We start from the raw sequence: 17,618 nt of genomic DNA, 5'->3' as shown, positions 1-17,618 counted from the left end.
CAACAAACTCGTGGACGAGAGTCACCTTTGCCAACTAGAAAATGTAGAAAATTCAAGACTAATGCAACATGGCAAATAAAAGTTGAAATCTTATAGAAAAGCATACTTTGGTTCCAGAATAAAAATGACATGCCAGATCCTCCCATTTTGTGGAACAAATGGGTATAGCTCTGTGGTAGCCACACTAGACTTCTGTGGAACAAGGCTCACTTACCTTGCTGTCTAGCACTGAGTTCCCACCTTGCTAGGAAAATCTGATGAATTGGTCTAATTGGGAATGTGTGTATCACCCAGTTGCACCTGTGGACGTTCCCTGTGCACTCAATACAAAGCTAAAAGGAAGTTTGTTTCTAACTGATTTTAAAATATAATATACTGAGTAATTTGCTTTCTTGATAAGTGTGTTAATTGGAAATCAATTTATGAAAGAAAATAGTGGGACTGATTCTCCTTGGACGTGCACTTTGCACAGCAGCTTACAATAGTGAAAAGCAAATGCAGCATGAATCCAAACTTACTGAGTCAGGTGGGCTGTCTGGCTGTCTTTAGCACTAGGAACCAGTTACTGGCTCTGGTAAAAATGGGTGTTAAAATTCCGGTTTCTTTTTTTCTCTTGACTGCTTTAATGTAGCTTAATGCTGTTAAGAGTTACGTAAAAGGGGTTTCAGTGCAAGGGGATTCAAATACACACAAGGATTGGTGTCGGGCTGCTTTGAAGGTGGTAATGCAAGTCCTTTTGGTTTCAACAAGGCCAAGATTGCATTCCTGCTGTCTGGCACCCACAAAGTTTCAGCCTTATTCTGCATGGGTATAAGCGTATGTGCAAGGTGCAGCACAGAGGAGAATCAAGTACCCCCTCTCTCGCGCAAAACCGAAAACTGCTTTGCATGTAATAAAAATGCTTTTTATTTTCCTCACCCACAACCTGCTTTTATCACATAACCTCTTACCGTTAATTTGCCTAACAGACATTGACCGCCCTAAAGGACTAACATTCACTGAGGTGGATGTTGATTCCATCAAAATTGCTTGGGAAAGCCCGCAGGGGCAAGTCACCAGGTACAGGGTGACCTACTCAAGCCCTGAGGATGGAATCCATGAGCTATTGCCGGCCCCAGGTGGCGAAGAAGACACTGCTGAGCTGCATGGCCTCAGGCCAGGTTCTGAGTACACTATCAATATCGTTGCCATATACGATGACATGGAGAGCCTACCCCTCACTGGGACCCAGTCCACAGGTACACCTTTAACTACGCCACCCAGCAGGCCATGGCAGCAGTGGCTTCTGCCCTGTTGGGTAAAGCGTGCTTCCATGCACAACTGGTGCTCCGTGCCGGGGAAGCCCCAGGGGCAGCCAAGGGGATGTGATTGCTCTTGAGAGATGGCTTAGTCGGTGCTGGAGAGCTGGCTGCCAGTGGGGTCAGCCCACATACACATTAAGGAATATAGGAAAGATCTGCAGGATTGAAGGAGCAGGTTATAGAGAAAGGAGGGATGTTACCTTACAGCCTCTTAGTCCTCAAGTGGATTAGTGACGTTCGGTCCCTAGTCACGGAGCCTAATTCCTGGTGAACCACCCCCTCACAAAGTTCTTATGTTGGTCTTTAGGCTATGGGGCACCTGCAAGTAGTGGCAGTTACCAACAACAGAGAGATCAGGGCAGCTTTCATCCCCCAGGATCCTCACTGCTGGATGGAGCAGAAGATCAGTGTGAAAGGCTAGGAGATGGTTTAACCCTCAGGTCTTACAGAGCCTCTAGATCCTTTGCTGGCACTACCCTAAGTCTGCAGCCCATGTGCATGCCCACACCCTGTGCTCACACCACCTCCACAAGAAGAGGACATGCTCCATTCAGGAGACTCCCTTATATGCCAGTCTGATCCAACTCCATGTAGAATATGTTTAAAATTCCTTTGTGAAAAAGGAGGAAAAAGCTAATTGCTTGCAATAAAATTACTTCCAGCAATATGGCATCCATTGCAAAGCTTCCAGCTTTACCAGACATATCTTTATTACAAAGGTAGCACCTTTGTAATAAAGGTCTCCTGTTTATTGGTGGATGAAAAGTTGGTACCGTAATTCCAGGGGGGTAATGAAGACAGTAGTTCCTAGTGTACAGATCGCTATACTAAACTGAATCAGAGTGCTGTAATGATTGAAACGGCTGGCTGACTACCTGCCAGAAGTACAAATACAGTAATTTTTAAAACCTGCTCTCTGATTTACCCTTTGTGGGCTGTTCAAAAGTGATTTGAAGTCATTCAAGACTTTCCATTGATGTTCATGGACTTTTGACTGAGCTCTGCGCAAAGCAACAAGGGAGAATTATCTTCTATTTCCACTCTATAAAATTAGAACACTTCACAGCAATATGCTAATAGCGGGCACTACTTTAAGGTATATTTTTCCTGTGTTTACAGCCCAAGGATTACCAACAGTAAGGCAAGAAAATGTTTCAGTGGATGGTCTTTTTACTGCAAACATTTGTTTTTAAAGATATTAGATGTGTTAGCTTGTGAACAGACTCTTGCGTAATGAGCCTTATGGCCACCACAGCTCTGCTTTTCCATTGCCTTGCTCTCTGTGTAGTAATTTACACTTGCATAAGTGGCTGTAAAATGCTTCCCCTCTGCATTTGCAGTATTTTATATCTTCTTTGCAATTTCTGAGCCCGCTTCCTACTTACTTTTGTAAATCATCCATTGTATTTTAGAAATGAACAGATAGGCAAGTGAAGCAGGACTAAACTATTAGCCATGTTATGAAAAGCAGAGACTGGTAGAAGAATTAAAACAGACTGGCCTGCTACAGATTTAAGCACCTCCCAAAGTTTTCACCTTATATCACAGCAAGTGTTGTTATTCATCTGACTTCAGGGTTGAAGCACTGAGATCTCCTTATTTCTGCTGAAAAGTGTTACTGTAGATTTGAGAATCTTCTTCTGAATACCTTGTCCCCTTCCATGGTGCTTTATGCCCGTGTCTGCAGAAGGCACACCACTTTCCTGCCCATATATTTCAGGTCTAAACCTGTCTCGTGTTCAGGAGAGAATGTTGTTTTATCCAAGGCTGCCTTCGTTAAACTAACCATGTACCAATCTGGATTTTCACAGCAATTCCACCTCCAACAAACCTGAAGTTTACTCAGGTAACTCCCACCAGTCTTACCGTCAACTGGAATGCACCAAACGTTCGCCTCACGGGCTACAGAGTCAGAGTGAACCCCAAAGAAAAGACTGGTCCTATGAAAGAAATCAACCTTTCTCCGGACAGTACATCTGCTGTTGTGTCTGGATTAATGGTAACTGTTTTCTTTGTGTAACGCAGGCTGTGTTGTAGAAAGGAGATGTCAGGAGAACCTGAAGCAATTTCAAGTTCCTGGGTCAGGAATTTCAGCTGGACTAGATCATTACAGCTCCTAAGGGTCTGACTCTGAAGCTGATGGCTAGTCAGACTGTTACTACTCCTTACCATAGTTTTTAAAAGGCAAGGAACTGGCCTGCTGAATCTGCATTCTTTCCCCTTCCTCATTTAGCACAGGAAGACTGGATGCCTTAATCAAATGCAAATTACCACGTTCACAATCAACAGTAACCCAGTAAAACGCTTTTGCTCATCTTTCACAAAAGAGGTCAGATAAAGTGACCTAATGCAGAGGTTTTCGAGCTGTAATGTGGGAGCTCTGGCAGTCTATTGCCTATTTTTAAGACACCTGCAAAATGTAAGTAAAAAATGCAAGTCTTTTGTGAGTAGGTTTAAATTTGCTATACAGCCATCTTCTCCACTGGAAACATTTCAAGAGTTCCTGAACTGGAAAAGGCTGAAAATTGCTGCTTTTATGGTCCCTGCTATCTTAAAAAGCTACTGATCTGTTTTTAAGGAGTTTTATGAATCATTTTCAAAAATGAGCCTTAAAAAACATTCTAATCTAAGTGAACTCCTGGTCTGATGCAGTCAAGGACGACAGACCATGCTGTAACTTCCACCATTCTCTTTTCTGCACAACAAGAGCACCTTATCATAGCGAATGGCATCCATTAACTCCAGGAAAAACAGGATTTTCTGAAGAATCGGCTTTGAAACACAGATTCCAAAATGAGGAATGAGAAATAAGCTTCTTCCAGGATTTCCTCTGGTCTTGAGCGTGCACATGTGCACTACTAGTATTATTAACAGCATTGTTTATCAGGGTCCATGTCTACTCTCTTTAATACAGATTGAAATAATTAGAATTATCCTGTCAATTCTTCACTGATTTCAATTATTTTAAGGTTTCATGCTTCAGTAGCAGGTGACCAAGAAACATGTCTCCACCACTGAATGAGAGCAGAGGTATTTCCCACTGTGTTGGGTCCTTCTCATAACACGGTATAACTTTGTCTGTTCTAGGTAGCAACCAAGTATGAAGTGAGTGTGTATGCCCTGAAGGACTCTCTGACCAGCCGACCAGCCCAGGGGGTGGTCACCACTCTTGAAAGTAAGTGGTGATCCTCCACAAACGACCAGTCAGTACTGTGCTGGGTGCAGAGTTTGAGATCCTACTCTGTGTCAGAAGTAGGGCTTTATACAAAGCTCTGCTCTATACGAAGCTCTGGCAAAGGCCTTCACAAACGCTTAGCTGACAGGAGACCTTTTCCTTCTGGTGTAGATGTCAGTCCTCCTCGCAGGGCCCGTGTGACAGATGCCACCGAGACAACCATCACCATTACGTGGAGAACCAAGACTGAGACCATCACTGGTTTCCAAATCGATGCTGTCCCAGCAAGTGGCCAGAACCCCATTCAGAGGACCATCAGCCCTGATGTTAGGACTTACACTATCACTGGTAAGTGAAGGGCTCCTGCACGTGCAGGAGCTTCCAGGGTCATACTGGAAGGTACATTGGGTTCTTGTTTTGTAGTTGAATTTCCTAGATGAAAAATACTATAGGAACAAAAGGTGGGGGGAAAAAACCAAGTCATAAAGACTAGTCTCCAAGGTGTTGAAAGACATTTTGATGTCCCTTTTAGATGGTTTCCTCAGATTAGCTAACTTCTATGTTTCAACTTGATTTTTAGGCTTGCAACCTGGCAATGACTACAAGATCTACCTTTACACTCTGAATGAGAATGCACGCAGTTCCCCAGTAGTGATCGATGCCTCCACTGGTAATGATCTTGTCTGACTTTTCTGCTCATGCTAACACACAGTAATACATACGGTCAGAAGTTGTCTATACCCAATCATATATAATATTTACCGTGACTTACAGCAAATAGGTTATACTGCTGAGTTTGAGAAGGATGACAAGAACGTGCAGTTCAGGTGAAGAATGTTGCTTGCCTTTGACTGCATTTGACTTGTTTCCTTTTATTTTCACCTAGCTATTGATGCTCCTTCTAACCTGCGCTTCCTCACAACCACAAGCAACTCTCTCCTGGCTACCTGGCAGCCTCCACGAGCCAAGATCACAGGCTACATCATCAGATATGAGAAACCCGGCTCACCAGCCAAGGAGGTTCTGCCTCGCCCTCGGCCTGGCACCACCGAGGCTACTATTACTGGTACCTGTCTCTTGTTTTGTTTTGGAGCTTTTAAGCGGAAAGACCTAGATTTGAAGAGAGAGGGGGAAGGCCTAATTATAGAATGTTGATGGTCAGCTAAGAGCAAGACAAAGTTTTGTTCCTTTATTGTAGTTTCTAATGACAGAGAGCGGTTTTATAAGTACATGTGTTGTACAAAGACAATACACTTCACTGATCAGATCAGCCATCGGATTTGAACAATCCATAGATGTTTGTTTCCACTGCCACCACAACTGTCACCCATTCATGGGGTGCCCATGACTCCGGCACCCCATCAGTCACACATTCTGAATATTTGCTGCTTTGTGTCTGCAGCACCTATCGTGCCAGCTGACGTCGTCAGGTTTCAAACTTGCTGTAAGGAGCAGGAGGCTGGACTGTACTGTCCTAAAAACCTCAGATTCAAAATGCACATACCCATACTATAGCCATACCCATCTCTCATTCTGCCTTAGATCCCACACATAATCATAAAAGAAAAGCAACTCTTAATGCTTTGTCCTTCCTCCATCCCTAGGCTTGGAACCAGGCACTGAATACATCATCTACATCATTGCTGTGAAGAACAATCAAAAAAGTGAACCACTGGTTGGCAGAAAAAGGACAGGTAAAACAAAGCTCTAGATTGTTGTGTGCCAACAGGAGATGATTTCTTCCACTTGGGGGATACAATTTCAGGACTGAAATAATGTTATTTAAAATATCCTGTTTGCACCATTCAGCCACACCTTTTTTATGAGTCTCATAGGCTTTGCGAGGTTTTCCTTCTAGGATGTAGGAAGTAAGATTCTAAAGTTATATTAATCACTTTTAGCTGTGTTTGAAGACTTAAGAACAGAACAACATGCTTGGTGCTTGATTCTCGCCTGGGTACCTAGTGGTAATTAAATTAGGGTTAACGCTCACTTTATTGTCTAGCACGTGATGGCATCAAAGGCAGAATCCATTCATTTGTTGCCCATTGCATTTCTCTTTACAATCTCCACAGTGTGATATTGAGATACCTGTAGCAAGAAAAGTACCAGCTGGATATCCAAATGTAATCAAGGAGCTAGTTTCTCACTGCACACCAATGATTTTTCTTAAACTGGTAACCTGTGACTATCTCTTGTAATCCTTTCTTCTTCTCAGTTTGAGCAGTGGTGGCTTCTTTGGGTTGCAGTGTTCAAAACTGTTGCTTAGCTGTATGGAAAATTCATACCAACACACTTCTTATGCCTATGTATGGAATATATACATATATTTATATAGTATATAAATATATTGAGAGCTACATATTACCTTCACAATCACAATGAGGTCATAAAAAGTGCGTTGCATCTTGGGATGATGGCTAATCTTTGATGCTTGGAGCGGTGTACAGCATCCACTCTAGCTGTTTAAATTACCACTGCTAATTTGCTGCGCTTTGCTTCATGACTCCTAACCTTTCTTTGGCTAGATGAGCTTCCCACGTTGATTACCAGACCGCACCCCAACCAACCCGACATTCTCGACGTACCTTCCATTGATGAGGGGACCCCTTACCTCACAAACAATAGGTATGACAATGGAAATGGTATCCAACTTCCAGGCACCTCTGGGCACCCGCAGACAATAGGACACCAGGGTCAACAAATCTTCTTTGAGGAGCATGGCTACAGACGGCCTGTACCCACAACAGCAACTCCCCTTAGGCCAGGGTCAAGACGGCCCCCACCAAACGTAGATGAAGCAATTGAAATCCCTGGGTACCAAGTGCCTATCATAGTCGAACCTTCGTACCCTCACTCCCGTGGGCCCAGGCGCAACGACACCACAGGTCAAGAAGCTCTTTCTCAAACAACCATCTCTTGGAGGCCGTTGCTGGAGAGCTCTGAATACATCATCTCGTGTCAGCCAGTCAGCCAGGATGAAGATACTCTGCAGGTAACTGAACTTCTTAGCACAGGAGTGGCGTCAGCCTCACCTGTGGCAGCAGATGTCTCTTGGGAGTCTAGTCCCTTAGCAGTGTTAAGGGAGTGGCACTCAGAGTTAGCTTAAAGAGTCTTTTTAACACGTACCTGAGACCAGGAAGGATAAATGTCTCCCTCCTCTCCTTCATGGAGGAGGCTCCAGGATAAAACACAAGCCCTTGAAAACCTGTCGGTATCAGCATTTCACCAGGGAAGGGGGCAGTCAGGGGGAGGTGACTGGGAGTTCAGAGACTGAGGTGCTGCTTCTCCAGGCCAAAGACTCATTTAGCCCTTCTCCTTTGTCTCCCTCGGTTTCTGTTTCCCTAAAATGCTGGTAATAATATATCCTGCATGAACCATAGTCCAGAGTAGTCAAGTTTAACTTGGTATTGTTTGAAGTTCTCAGAATGTCTAAGAGGAATGGGCTGGCTCCATCGTGGCAGAGAGCGTAGAAGTCAACCTAAACACCCTGTCTTTCCTATGAGTGGGGTGATAGCGAAGGAGTCCTCACTCTTCCCTTTTTGGTGACTTGGCATTGCCTCTTGCAGTTCAGGGTTCCTGGCACTTCCTCCAGTGCTACGCTTACTGGTCTTACGAGAGGGGCCACCTACAACATCATAGTGGAAGCCCTGAAAGATCACCGGAGACAAAAGGTGCTGGAGGAGGTGGTCACAGTTGGCAATACTGGTAAGTAAAAGCTTTATGGAGTCATGGGGAACCTGTGCTGTCCCTGCCTCATATCCCTTACTCAAGGCAACCTATCTTGTGCCCAGGCTTGAGAATAGCTCAGAGAAGAACATTCTCCTGACGGGGAGAGTCCATAGCAGGATGCTAGGACAAGTGATTTGTGAGGTTTGCTCATTCTGGGTAACTGACACACTGATCACGTGACTGGAGTTATTCTGATCTATTGTCTAATCACGAAGAATGTGCTTTGAGGCTCCACACGCTCCTCTAGGGTCAGTGCCCAACAGAGAGCAAGAGATCTGGTGGTATTTGCTGCTCTCAAAGGAAGTCAGGGATCACATCAGCGTTGTAGATCTTCGCTGCTGGGCAGGAATGTGTGGTCAATAGCAACATGTCATGCTTATGGGAAGTTGTGGTGGCCAGCTTAACTGCTCTGTCGCTCATTTGCCACTGCTTCTGTGCTGGTTATCTAGCAGCACTGCCAGACCATCCTGAAGGTCTGGCAGCAGGGCTGCCTGCCTGCAGAGATGCTGATTAAGCACAAACTGGCAGCACTTAGAAGCCATGTGACCAACCACAAGTACTTGTGGTCAGACACAACACTTGCCACAGCTGGAAAGCCTAGAGCCCACACACACCCTGTGGGACCTGGGCTTTGCTTTTACCAGCACAGGAGTCTGGTCAACAAGTCTCCCTCCATTTCCTCCTTTGTGTAATTTGAGGTCAAAAAGAGGAGAAGGAGAGGATGGGAGAAGAGGAAATGAAGAGTTAAGGATTTATTTTGTCTGCCCATTAAGCCTCCTACTGCTCCCACGTCCCTGGGAAATAAGGCTGTTTCTCTCCTTCCAGCACCCCAGTTACCTTGTATCTGTGACAGACTGAGCAGAGAGCATTAACTCTTGACCCTAATTATCATACACTGAACTGGTGATTGTAAAACACCCACCTTCCAGTGAAGGCAGACACCTAAGGTGGAAATCAATCTATCCAACAGCATGGTCTGGTCTCCTTCTCCTGTCCCCCAGCCGTGAGCTATATTCCGAACTGCCCAAAAGAAGTGCACATGCAGCTGCCGACCTCCTGCTGTTCCCCAGCATCACACAGCACATTTCTCTTAAAAACAGGCTAAGTCAGGTTGTTGCTCTCCAGCCGCAAATGCAAAAACTCACACTTGCTTGGAACTTGGCAAATCAAAATGAAAATAGCCTTCGTGTCAGGTTTTTTTATCATTCAACTGCTCTGACACATGCAAATGGAAAATAAATCACAAGGAGTCTGGACTGCTGACAGAACCATCGAGTATATGCCCGTGGGGTAGCTCCATTACTGCCAGGATATTGTAAGGAAAAAAAAAAAAATGTATTCCGTGAAAATCATTCTGTCTTTCAGTAGTTCCTATTGCTGTGTGTGATGCCTGTTTGTTCTCTTTTTGTTCCAGTGTCTGAAGGACTAAACCAGCCCACTGACGACACCTGCTTTGATACTTACACTGGCTCCTTCTATTCCATTGGCGAGGAATGGGAGCGGTTATCTGAAACTGGCTTTAAACTCTGGTGCCAGTGCTTAGGCTTTGGCAGCGGTCATTTCAGATGCGATTCTTCTAGTGAGTAGCTTGCTTTTGACCATCCCTGTCTCCAGGCTCCCTGGGCACTAATGGCATGTTTGACAGTACCAACCTGATCCAAACACGATGCAAATGAATGCAGGTTCTTCAGCTGTTAAACCAAAGCAGTGTTTTGCATCATGAGAAGTGATGGAAAACTTTGGTTACTTGTGAGCTGTGCAGGTTATTTAGTATTGCCACTCACTGCATCAGCAACAATCAATATTGTATTAGTACATATTGACTTTTCACCGAAGTTAAATGTTTCTTTCATTTTCCCTACCCTTGCCAGCCACGTCCAGGTAATGTGTAAAAGTCAGATAGGCAAGATGCCGAAGTGACAGTATCTGAGTAGCCATTTAATAAGATAGCTTTGAATATCAAATTATGGTTGAATCTTCATCTCCTAATTATATATATCATCACAGTGGGCCAGACAGAACTTGTGTGGATTTCAGTGGGTATTACAGCAAGTACCAAATCTGTTTTGCATTGCAGACAGCCTTTGCAAAGGATCTTGTGGAACCAGTTTTCTAATTTTCTCGGTGGTGCTTTGAAGCTCTGTTAAGCAGGCGATACCTCTGCCAGGGCACCAAGTTTTATTCCTTGCAGGAGTGTGTGGAAGAACATCAAACTTCATGTAAGGGAATAGAACAGAAGTCTGTGATTGAGTGGTTTAACACAGCTCCTATCCAACTAATTTAAATTACGCTTTTAAATTGTGGAGTAAGCTAAGCAAAGAGGGTATGTCTGCAATTTGCACAGACTCAGAGGAGTGACTGCAGGGAAGACACTTGTTTTACAGGATTAATACTTACATTTCAGCATTTGATACACACGGCTTACCCATTGTGTTTTGCAGTCTGTGATACAGTTTTACTGTGTGTTTGCTCAAAGAGCATTTAAAATATTTTCCTCTCCCTTCCTGCCCCATGTCTTAATAAGTTCCCTTTCATTTCTCTTCTTCTCTCCCTCCCCAGTCTTTGTCACATCCTACTTTCTCTTTTCCTAAGAGCCTGTAGCCATCCTCAGTGGTTAAAAGCTGCAGGAGCTGGACCCATTTCCTCCTTGGGACATAAATGAGCTGAAAAGATTATTTCTCCTGCCCCTCTGTTGGTTCCTGAGGAGCACCAAGCCGTTCTCCTCCTGCTGTATCACTGTAGCGTGTGGGGTAACTCCTGCTTCTCCTGTTCCTCTGCCTTCCCAGAGTGGTGCCACGATAATGGTGTAAACTACAAGATCGGGGAGAAGTGGGACCGGCAAGGGGAGAATGGCCAGATGATGAGCTGCACCTGCCTTGGAAATGGAAAAGGGGAATTCAAGTGTGAACCTCGTAAGTCTCCTTCTGATGTTAATTTGACCTCCCATTCAGAATGTTTCAGCATCTCAGGGCTGTTCCTGTTAAGTTTTGGTCCTGCCGTGGGGCAAGCAGAGTATGAGTATGCCTGATTCAGGTTTTGGGGGCTGAATTGGTAACCAACTGAATCTGGTCTCACAAGAGCTAAAGGCGTAAGACTCACATTGCCAAGCCTGAAAAGAAGAAAGCTAAGGTCACAGCACGCTCAGCATCTGTCTGCCGTTGGCCCTGGAGCCACACAAGAGGGATATGTCACCGCACTAAGTGGTGTAATTGCTTTAATCAGTAACATGGGACTTTTCTGCAGGGCCTGTCACCTGAAGATCCTCTAGGGTTCACACTAAGAATTACACTGCATTGATCTTGTCAGGTGAATACCCTCACGCTCTAGGTTAAAGTGTCTGGAGAGCTATAAAACTGAATGATATTCCCCTGCCAGTCAGTGAGCCACCGGTCAGAAAGGGAGAGAGCACTGGCCAGAGGCTCCTGTTCTGATGACCAAGCTGCTCTGAGAATGCTTAAAGCCAAGCACAAGCCATGCAACTGAGCTCTGCCTGTTCCTCCACAGATGAGACCACATGCTATGACGATGGGAAAATGTACCAAGTTGGAGAGCAGTGGCAGAAGGAGTACTTTGGGGCCATCTGCTCCTGCACTTGTTACGGAGGACAGCAGGTAAGCAGGAGGGACTTCACATGCTGAACACGGGGAATGAAGAGAGGCGGCTGTTGCTGGAGTGCAGTTCTAAGACAGCTGGGTTTCAGGTCAGAGGCTGTCTAATGCCTGGCCAAAACAGGCCCGTGTAAGAGGGAAAACAGTTAGTCAGAGAGCTTATGTACTGGCGTCAGGGCCTGCAGGATAGAAGATGGGAGTCACCTCACTGGTGTGGGTGGATCTGTAGCCGCATGTGTGAATACTGGCAGCTCCTCGGCCACCTGCATCAGCGTGATCTGACCGGCGCACGTGTCCTGTTTCTCTAGGGCTGGCGTTGTGACAACTGCCGTAGACCCAGCGTGGAGGTGGTCCCCGAAGGCTCTGCTGGCCATACCTACACACAGTTTACACAGAGATACCACCAGGCCACAAACACCGTGAGTACACTTTCCTTCTCTGCCCTCCCTTACTGCAAGTCTGGTCTATGGCACAGATGCGTGGGGTCTGTGTAGGGCCCAGGAGTGCTGTGCAGCTTCCTGCTGGGCTAGAAGTGCATGATGACCAGCGGCGCAGCATGCCCTCACTGCACAGCACAGAACGCACGCTTGAGCTCACACTTCCACACACAGTGTTCAGTGCCACACTCAGCGGCAGCAGGACGTTCTCATTTACTAGCACTGGGATGCACCTGCATGCTCTGGCTGAGGCGGTAGTGCATGCAGTGATTTCCTAGCCTTTACCTGCTGCTGTAAACCAGCTGTGTGCTTTGTGCTGAGAAAGCTAAATTGCTACGAAGGCTGGCAACAATTCTCAGCCCACACCACACCATGGAAGTGTCCCGTCCATACAGGACAGTGCTAATTAATTTCCTTCCCTCCTGACAGAACGTCAACTGCCCAATTGAGTGTTTCATGCCCCTAGATGTACAGGCAGACACACAACATCCACGAGGAAAGTAACATCCAGCAAGACTTCTTGCGGCAATGGCAACAGACAAACCAAAGTATAAATACCTATCTGCCATGATTACCATCCAAACTGGAGTGATGCTAGCAAAACTGCATCTTTTGAAAATGGCCCGCTGCTCTGGAGCCATTTTCCCAGCTTAAGCTCAACTCACAGCTTCTCCAAGCGCCACTCTTGGAGTGTTTCAGACTTTTCTCATGATTGATAGCAATTGTCTTGTTTTTGCTCAAAGTGTTGAATGCCAGTCAGTGTTTTCAAATTTAAAGGAAAAGGTGTATGGGGGGGGGGGGGGGGGGGAGAATGCTAAATCACAAATTGGTGAGGGATTGTATATTAAGTGGGAGGGAGGGGTGTAGAAATTCAAGGTTCCCATGCTATGCAAAGTGTATTTGAGGACAACATTACCAAAGTTTAGAGATAGGAAAGTCCACCAAACACTTCTGCTTTCACGTAAGCGTGCAGCCAGCAATAAGATAGGAACAGCAAATCCAATCACTGTGATATTTAAAATATGCACAGTCTTAATTCCTTCTCAATGATCCTAGTATTTTTCTAGCTGTATCTTTATATCTCATACTGTTATTTATCAGTTTTGTTCCCCTGACCTTCGAGTGTTTTTATATGGGAATAAAATGTATTGAAGACAGTTAGTATGCAGTTGACAAAGAGGAATTTGGTGTAATTATGATCAGTGATTATTTTTATACTGTAAGTGCCAAAGCTTTACTACTGTGGAAAAGAAAAAAACAACTCTTTTAATAAAAAGACTTACAAACCAGACATGTAGTTTAAGTGATTCTCTCTGCTACCATGGAATCTAGGATGAAGATTATTATTCTGAGCTGGAGTAACATTGCCTTGAAACAAGATGGAACAAACATCTCAATGAAGCATGAAGTAAACCTCAAGAGAATATTTGTAGAGCAGTTTGTTAATTAAAGACTTCCAGCTGCTGCACCCCCTGCCCCAGTAAAGCGCAGAGACACTCTGAGTATGTATGCCATGCTGCAGGAGGCAGAGGCTTGCTTTGTGGGAATAGGTGGAGGAGAGAAAGGGGGGGAGAGAAAAGAAAGCATCCCCTGCTTTGCACATGAGCTGAGGTAGAGATGGTCCTTGATCCAGCCAGATGCTTAGATACCTAGAATCAAATATGCTCTCAGTGTCTGAGTTGCCAAAATTAGCAAGGCCATCCACACCTGTGAAGTTGCAAAGATTAACTATACCGGGACCCACTGACTCCCTGCCCTCCCTTCCGCCCTGGGTCCAAACTGATGCTGGGTCTCAGACCCTGCTCCATGCCTTGCCCCTGGGGAAGGCCACAGTTCACCCCTCTGCAACAGGATAACCTGCCTGTGACCATCTGAAAGGGTTCACAGAGGGGCTTTTGCACCCCTCTTTCAAAACTCGGCTGTTCCATCTCTATTTGCAAAATTCAAATAACAAAATTCAGAACTGAGGCTGTTTAGGTACTACGGAGCAACACCCTCAGGCACTGCTGCAACAGCGTGCCGGAAATCCTTCCCTTACCTCTGCACAAAGCTGTAAAAAAATGGGAGGGACAAATAGCACCTGCATCTATGGCTGCATGTTAACAGGCAAAGACCGCTTTTGAACCTGCTGTGCTTCCACCGTGTGAGGTGGGGAAGGAGGTGAATGAAATTCTCCTCAAAACCTTTTTTTAAAACAAAGCCAGTCTTGATTACAATGAAGGAAGTTAGCAGCAAGTCCCTTTTGCTTGCGCTGCCAACGCTGCAAAAACCTGCACAGCATCTGCAAATACAGAACATGAAAGGTTCCGTCGTGATTCCTCAGGCCACATTCCTCTCTTGGAAACAAGCACTGTATTACTCAAGTCGATGGCTTTCTCTGGATTGAATAAAGCATAGCATGAAAATAAAATTTGGCTTCTTGACATGAGAAACACACATGGCAGTTGATTGCAGAGATCGCTATCTATAGAGCAACTGAAACATTTGCAAGTAATAAAATGATTGCAGCAGCAATCAGTTCTATCCCACCAATGTTCAAGAGCCAAATGAGTATCTAAAATACTCGAGAACTAAAACTGGCATAGACAGACACAGAAGAATACTTTCCTGTTAAACTGGATTTCTATTAATTTGTCTTTCCCAAGGGAGTTACGTATTTCAGACCAGAGACCAATTGCAAAGATCCCTCCTTAGCCACTGCATCGCTAAGTAATTCTCTTCGCAGACACACAGGAGATGCCCATCTGAACAGGAGTCATGTGCCATCTCATCTTCTTGCTCTAACGTCCCATCGATTTTAACAGCAACAAACACCTCCCCCCCTCCGCAGGAAGCATTAGAGAGAAAATGATTTAAACAGCGCATTTACCTAAGCTCCCTGTAGAGGTCTGTCCAAGCCTTAAAGCATGAGGGTTTACACTGCTGACAGTTTCTGTTTAACATTTACTAGCATAGCGCTGGGTATTTTGCCATTCAGCTAAATCTTTTATTTCAGTCATATTTGCAAACCACTAGCAGAGCGCAGCACACGGGCAGTTGAAACTTGTGAGATCCAAGTATCAACCACACATCCTTCCTTTTAGAAACAATCAGCAACAAAAAGAACCAAGGTTATTGAAGGTTCCCATGCTTCACCCAGGCCAAAGGAACAGCAACCGGACCTTAAAACGCAGGCTTGATTTATATCCGTGGTCACTTGAGCACTAAGATCCAGCCCAAGTTACCTCCAAGGCAGGGGCAGCATCCCCTGGTAGCTGGGAGCCTTCAGTTGCCCAGAGCTTCCAAGACAAGGTGCTCACAGCTACACCAAGCCCTTGGCTGTTTTTTCCAGAAGAGGCAGCACGTCTCCACATGGTTGGTCTTCTCAGCTAACTCAGAGCTTCAGTTAGATCACAGGAACAACCAGAGTCAGGACTCTTCTTCCCTTCAGCCACCGAGGGGCTCCTCCTGGAGCAAATTCCTCTGCTACTGACTGCAAAGGGTGGGAATGATTGCTCCCTGCTCTCCATTTACTTACACGTTTTTGGGAACTGTTGTTCTGCCAGCACAGGACCGGCCAGGGGCAAGGCACCACATGGTGACGGTGCAAAACAGAGCCTGGCAGCAGCCTGCTCTTCAAAACACATCAGCTGAAGGGCGCAGACTATCCCCTGTGAGGAGAGACATGCTCTTCCCTGTGGGAAACAGATGCTAAGCAGAGCTACACAATTTGCTTTGAATCCTTGCAGATATCAAAGGGAGAAGTCGCTCGTTCAACTAGCAGGAGATCAGCACACCTCGTAAGGAACCATGATCGAGCAACAGCCCTTTCTTACAAAGGGCCACCCATCTGGCCTGCGGCACAGGGAAGCCTTGCAGCTCTTCAGCCTAGCTGTCAGCAGGGACCTGCTCCTGGAGGGGCTGGATCCCCTCTTTAGGGCATCCCTCAGCAGCTCCTGACCTGACCTCCCAGAGCAGCAGCTGCAGCCCGCGCTCCCTGGGGGCTCCTGCAAGGGCACCCGTAGCTCTGTGCCCGGAACAGGAGCCAGTGAAGTGCCGGGCTTCACACACACCCAGTTTCCTTCAAGGGTACAGCTTCAGGCTAGTTGAAAATGTCACTGCAGTGCAGGTGACAAGCCACCCTGAGGGGCATTCCTATGAGATCACCTCACACCTGGAAGTAGACCGGAGGTTTCTTTATCAGCCATTACAGAGCAGTGAGGCAGGGTAGCCAAGGACACCCACTTGGGACATTGGACACTTTTGGACACACAATTCCCCGATTCTGTATCGTACCTGTATGTCCCTTAACCTTACCATAGGCACAGCAGGAGGCAAAAGCATCCCTCTGCAGATGCTGTGAGGTATTGTGTATTTAGGAGATTACAAGTTGCTCAGCACAAGTAACACAGCAGACAGGGCCCTAGACAGGGATCACCTTAGTTAGACATTTACTAGCACCTCATGCAGAGATCTCACCTGGAAGATTAGTACCCATTAACTTCCATCAGTAGATTAAACAGTGCCCCAAGGACAGCAAACAGGGCAAACAATAAGTGGGAATACAGAACAGGAGCCGCCAGCTGCTTACTACCCTTGTATTTTAGCTGACACTTTAGAAGATGCAAGTAAAGAACAGGCTAACAGATTACTCACAGCACAGTATGTACCAGCCACAGTCAAAGCAGCGTGACAGCAAAGATGATGTCAGGAATAGACCAGTGGAAGAAAGCGAGTCTGGAGCCCAACTTTTAAAGTAGAAGCTAATAAAACTGACAATCCATGGGAAACAACAGCACGGAAAGCAGTCAGGCCAAGGCTTGGGTTAGCACAGCCAACAGGCGAGCCATTAAGCAACAAACCAGTTTTATTTTGGATTTCTGTCTTAATCTGGGCCCAAGCAGTAGCATCCTCTGTACACTGTCCTGCCTAATCCAGCCACTTATAAATAATCCACCGTAGACATCAGAAAAGAAAAAACAATCCACTGTAGAAGTCAGAAAAAAAAAGAGACTGCTCCCCCTCAGGCCCAGAGCAAGGGCAGCGCTGGGCAGGCAGAACAAGGCAGGTAAGGGGAGCGCACGTACACAGAGCAGATGGAATGACCGCGTTGAAGGAAACCCAGCGCATGGATTATCATCTCTTCAGTGACTCCTATTCCCTAAGAAGTACCTTTGCTTTGCTCAGTTCAAACCAACCTGGATCGAACGGGCAGTCAGGTAAAATAAAATGCACACCCACGGTCACGGCAAATTAACATTGGAGCCAGGAACACAACCCGAAATTTCCCCTCTTCCGTGTCCATCTCCTACCTGTGCTCCCCTGCTCCTGCCTGAGCGAAGGGCACGCAGGCAGGCTTTCTGCTCTGCACCAGCTGAGATCTGAG

At 45.9% G+C, this 17,618-nt stretch overlaps 1 protein-coding gene across 6 annotated transcripts in view; it reads left to right on the top strand.

The window, feature by feature from the left end:
- Window positions 1–14,663, top strand: part of FN1 (fibronectin 1) — a 55,843-nt gene extending 41,180 nt beyond the window's left edge. For 2 of the 6 annotated variants that reach the window (XM_040602670.1, XM_040602675.1), the window contains 14 exons: window positions 969–1,238; window positions 3,113–3,300; window positions 4,389–4,476; window positions 4,648–4,824; window positions 5,057–5,146; window positions 5,363–5,542; window positions 6,081–6,170; window positions 7,005–7,471; window positions 8,046–8,184; window positions 9,623–9,787; window positions 10,995–11,120; window positions 11,713–11,819; window positions 12,125–12,235; window positions 12,683–13,542. In XM_040602670.1, the coding sequence (XP_040458604.1) occupies window positions 969–1,238; window positions 3,113–3,300; window positions 4,389–4,476; window positions 4,648–4,824; window positions 5,057–5,146; window positions 5,363–5,542; window positions 6,081–6,170; window positions 7,005–7,471; window positions 8,046–8,184; window positions 9,623–9,787; window positions 10,995–11,120; window positions 11,713–11,819; window positions 12,125–12,235; window positions 12,683–12,757 (2,273 nt within the window). In that variant the 3' untranslated portion in view covers window positions 12,758–13,542. Of the gene's footprint in view, window positions 1–968; window positions 1,239–3,112; window positions 3,301–4,388; window positions 4,477–4,647; window positions 4,825–5,056; window positions 5,147–5,362; window positions 5,543–6,080; window positions 6,171–7,004; window positions 7,472–8,045; window positions 8,185–9,622; window positions 9,788–10,994; window positions 11,121–11,712; window positions 11,820–12,124; window positions 12,236–12,682; window positions 13,543–13,585 lie in introns of those variants that run through there. The other 4 variants (XM_040602674.1, XM_040602676.1, XM_040602671.1 and 1 more) reach the window with 3 other exon arrangements.
- Window positions 14,664–17,618: the final 2,955 nt, after the last annotated feature.

This window comes from Falco naumanni, chromosome 8, assembly GCF_017639655.2.
Source record: "Falco naumanni isolate bFalNau1 chromosome 8, bFalNau1.pat, whole genome shotgun sequence".
Classification (NCBI taxonomy): Eukaryota; Metazoa; Chordata; class Aves; order Falconiformes; family Falconidae; genus Falco; species Falco naumanni.
The sequence above is the reverse complement of the archived record's forward strand: the minus strand, read 5'-3'. Positions and strand labels throughout refer to the sequence as shown.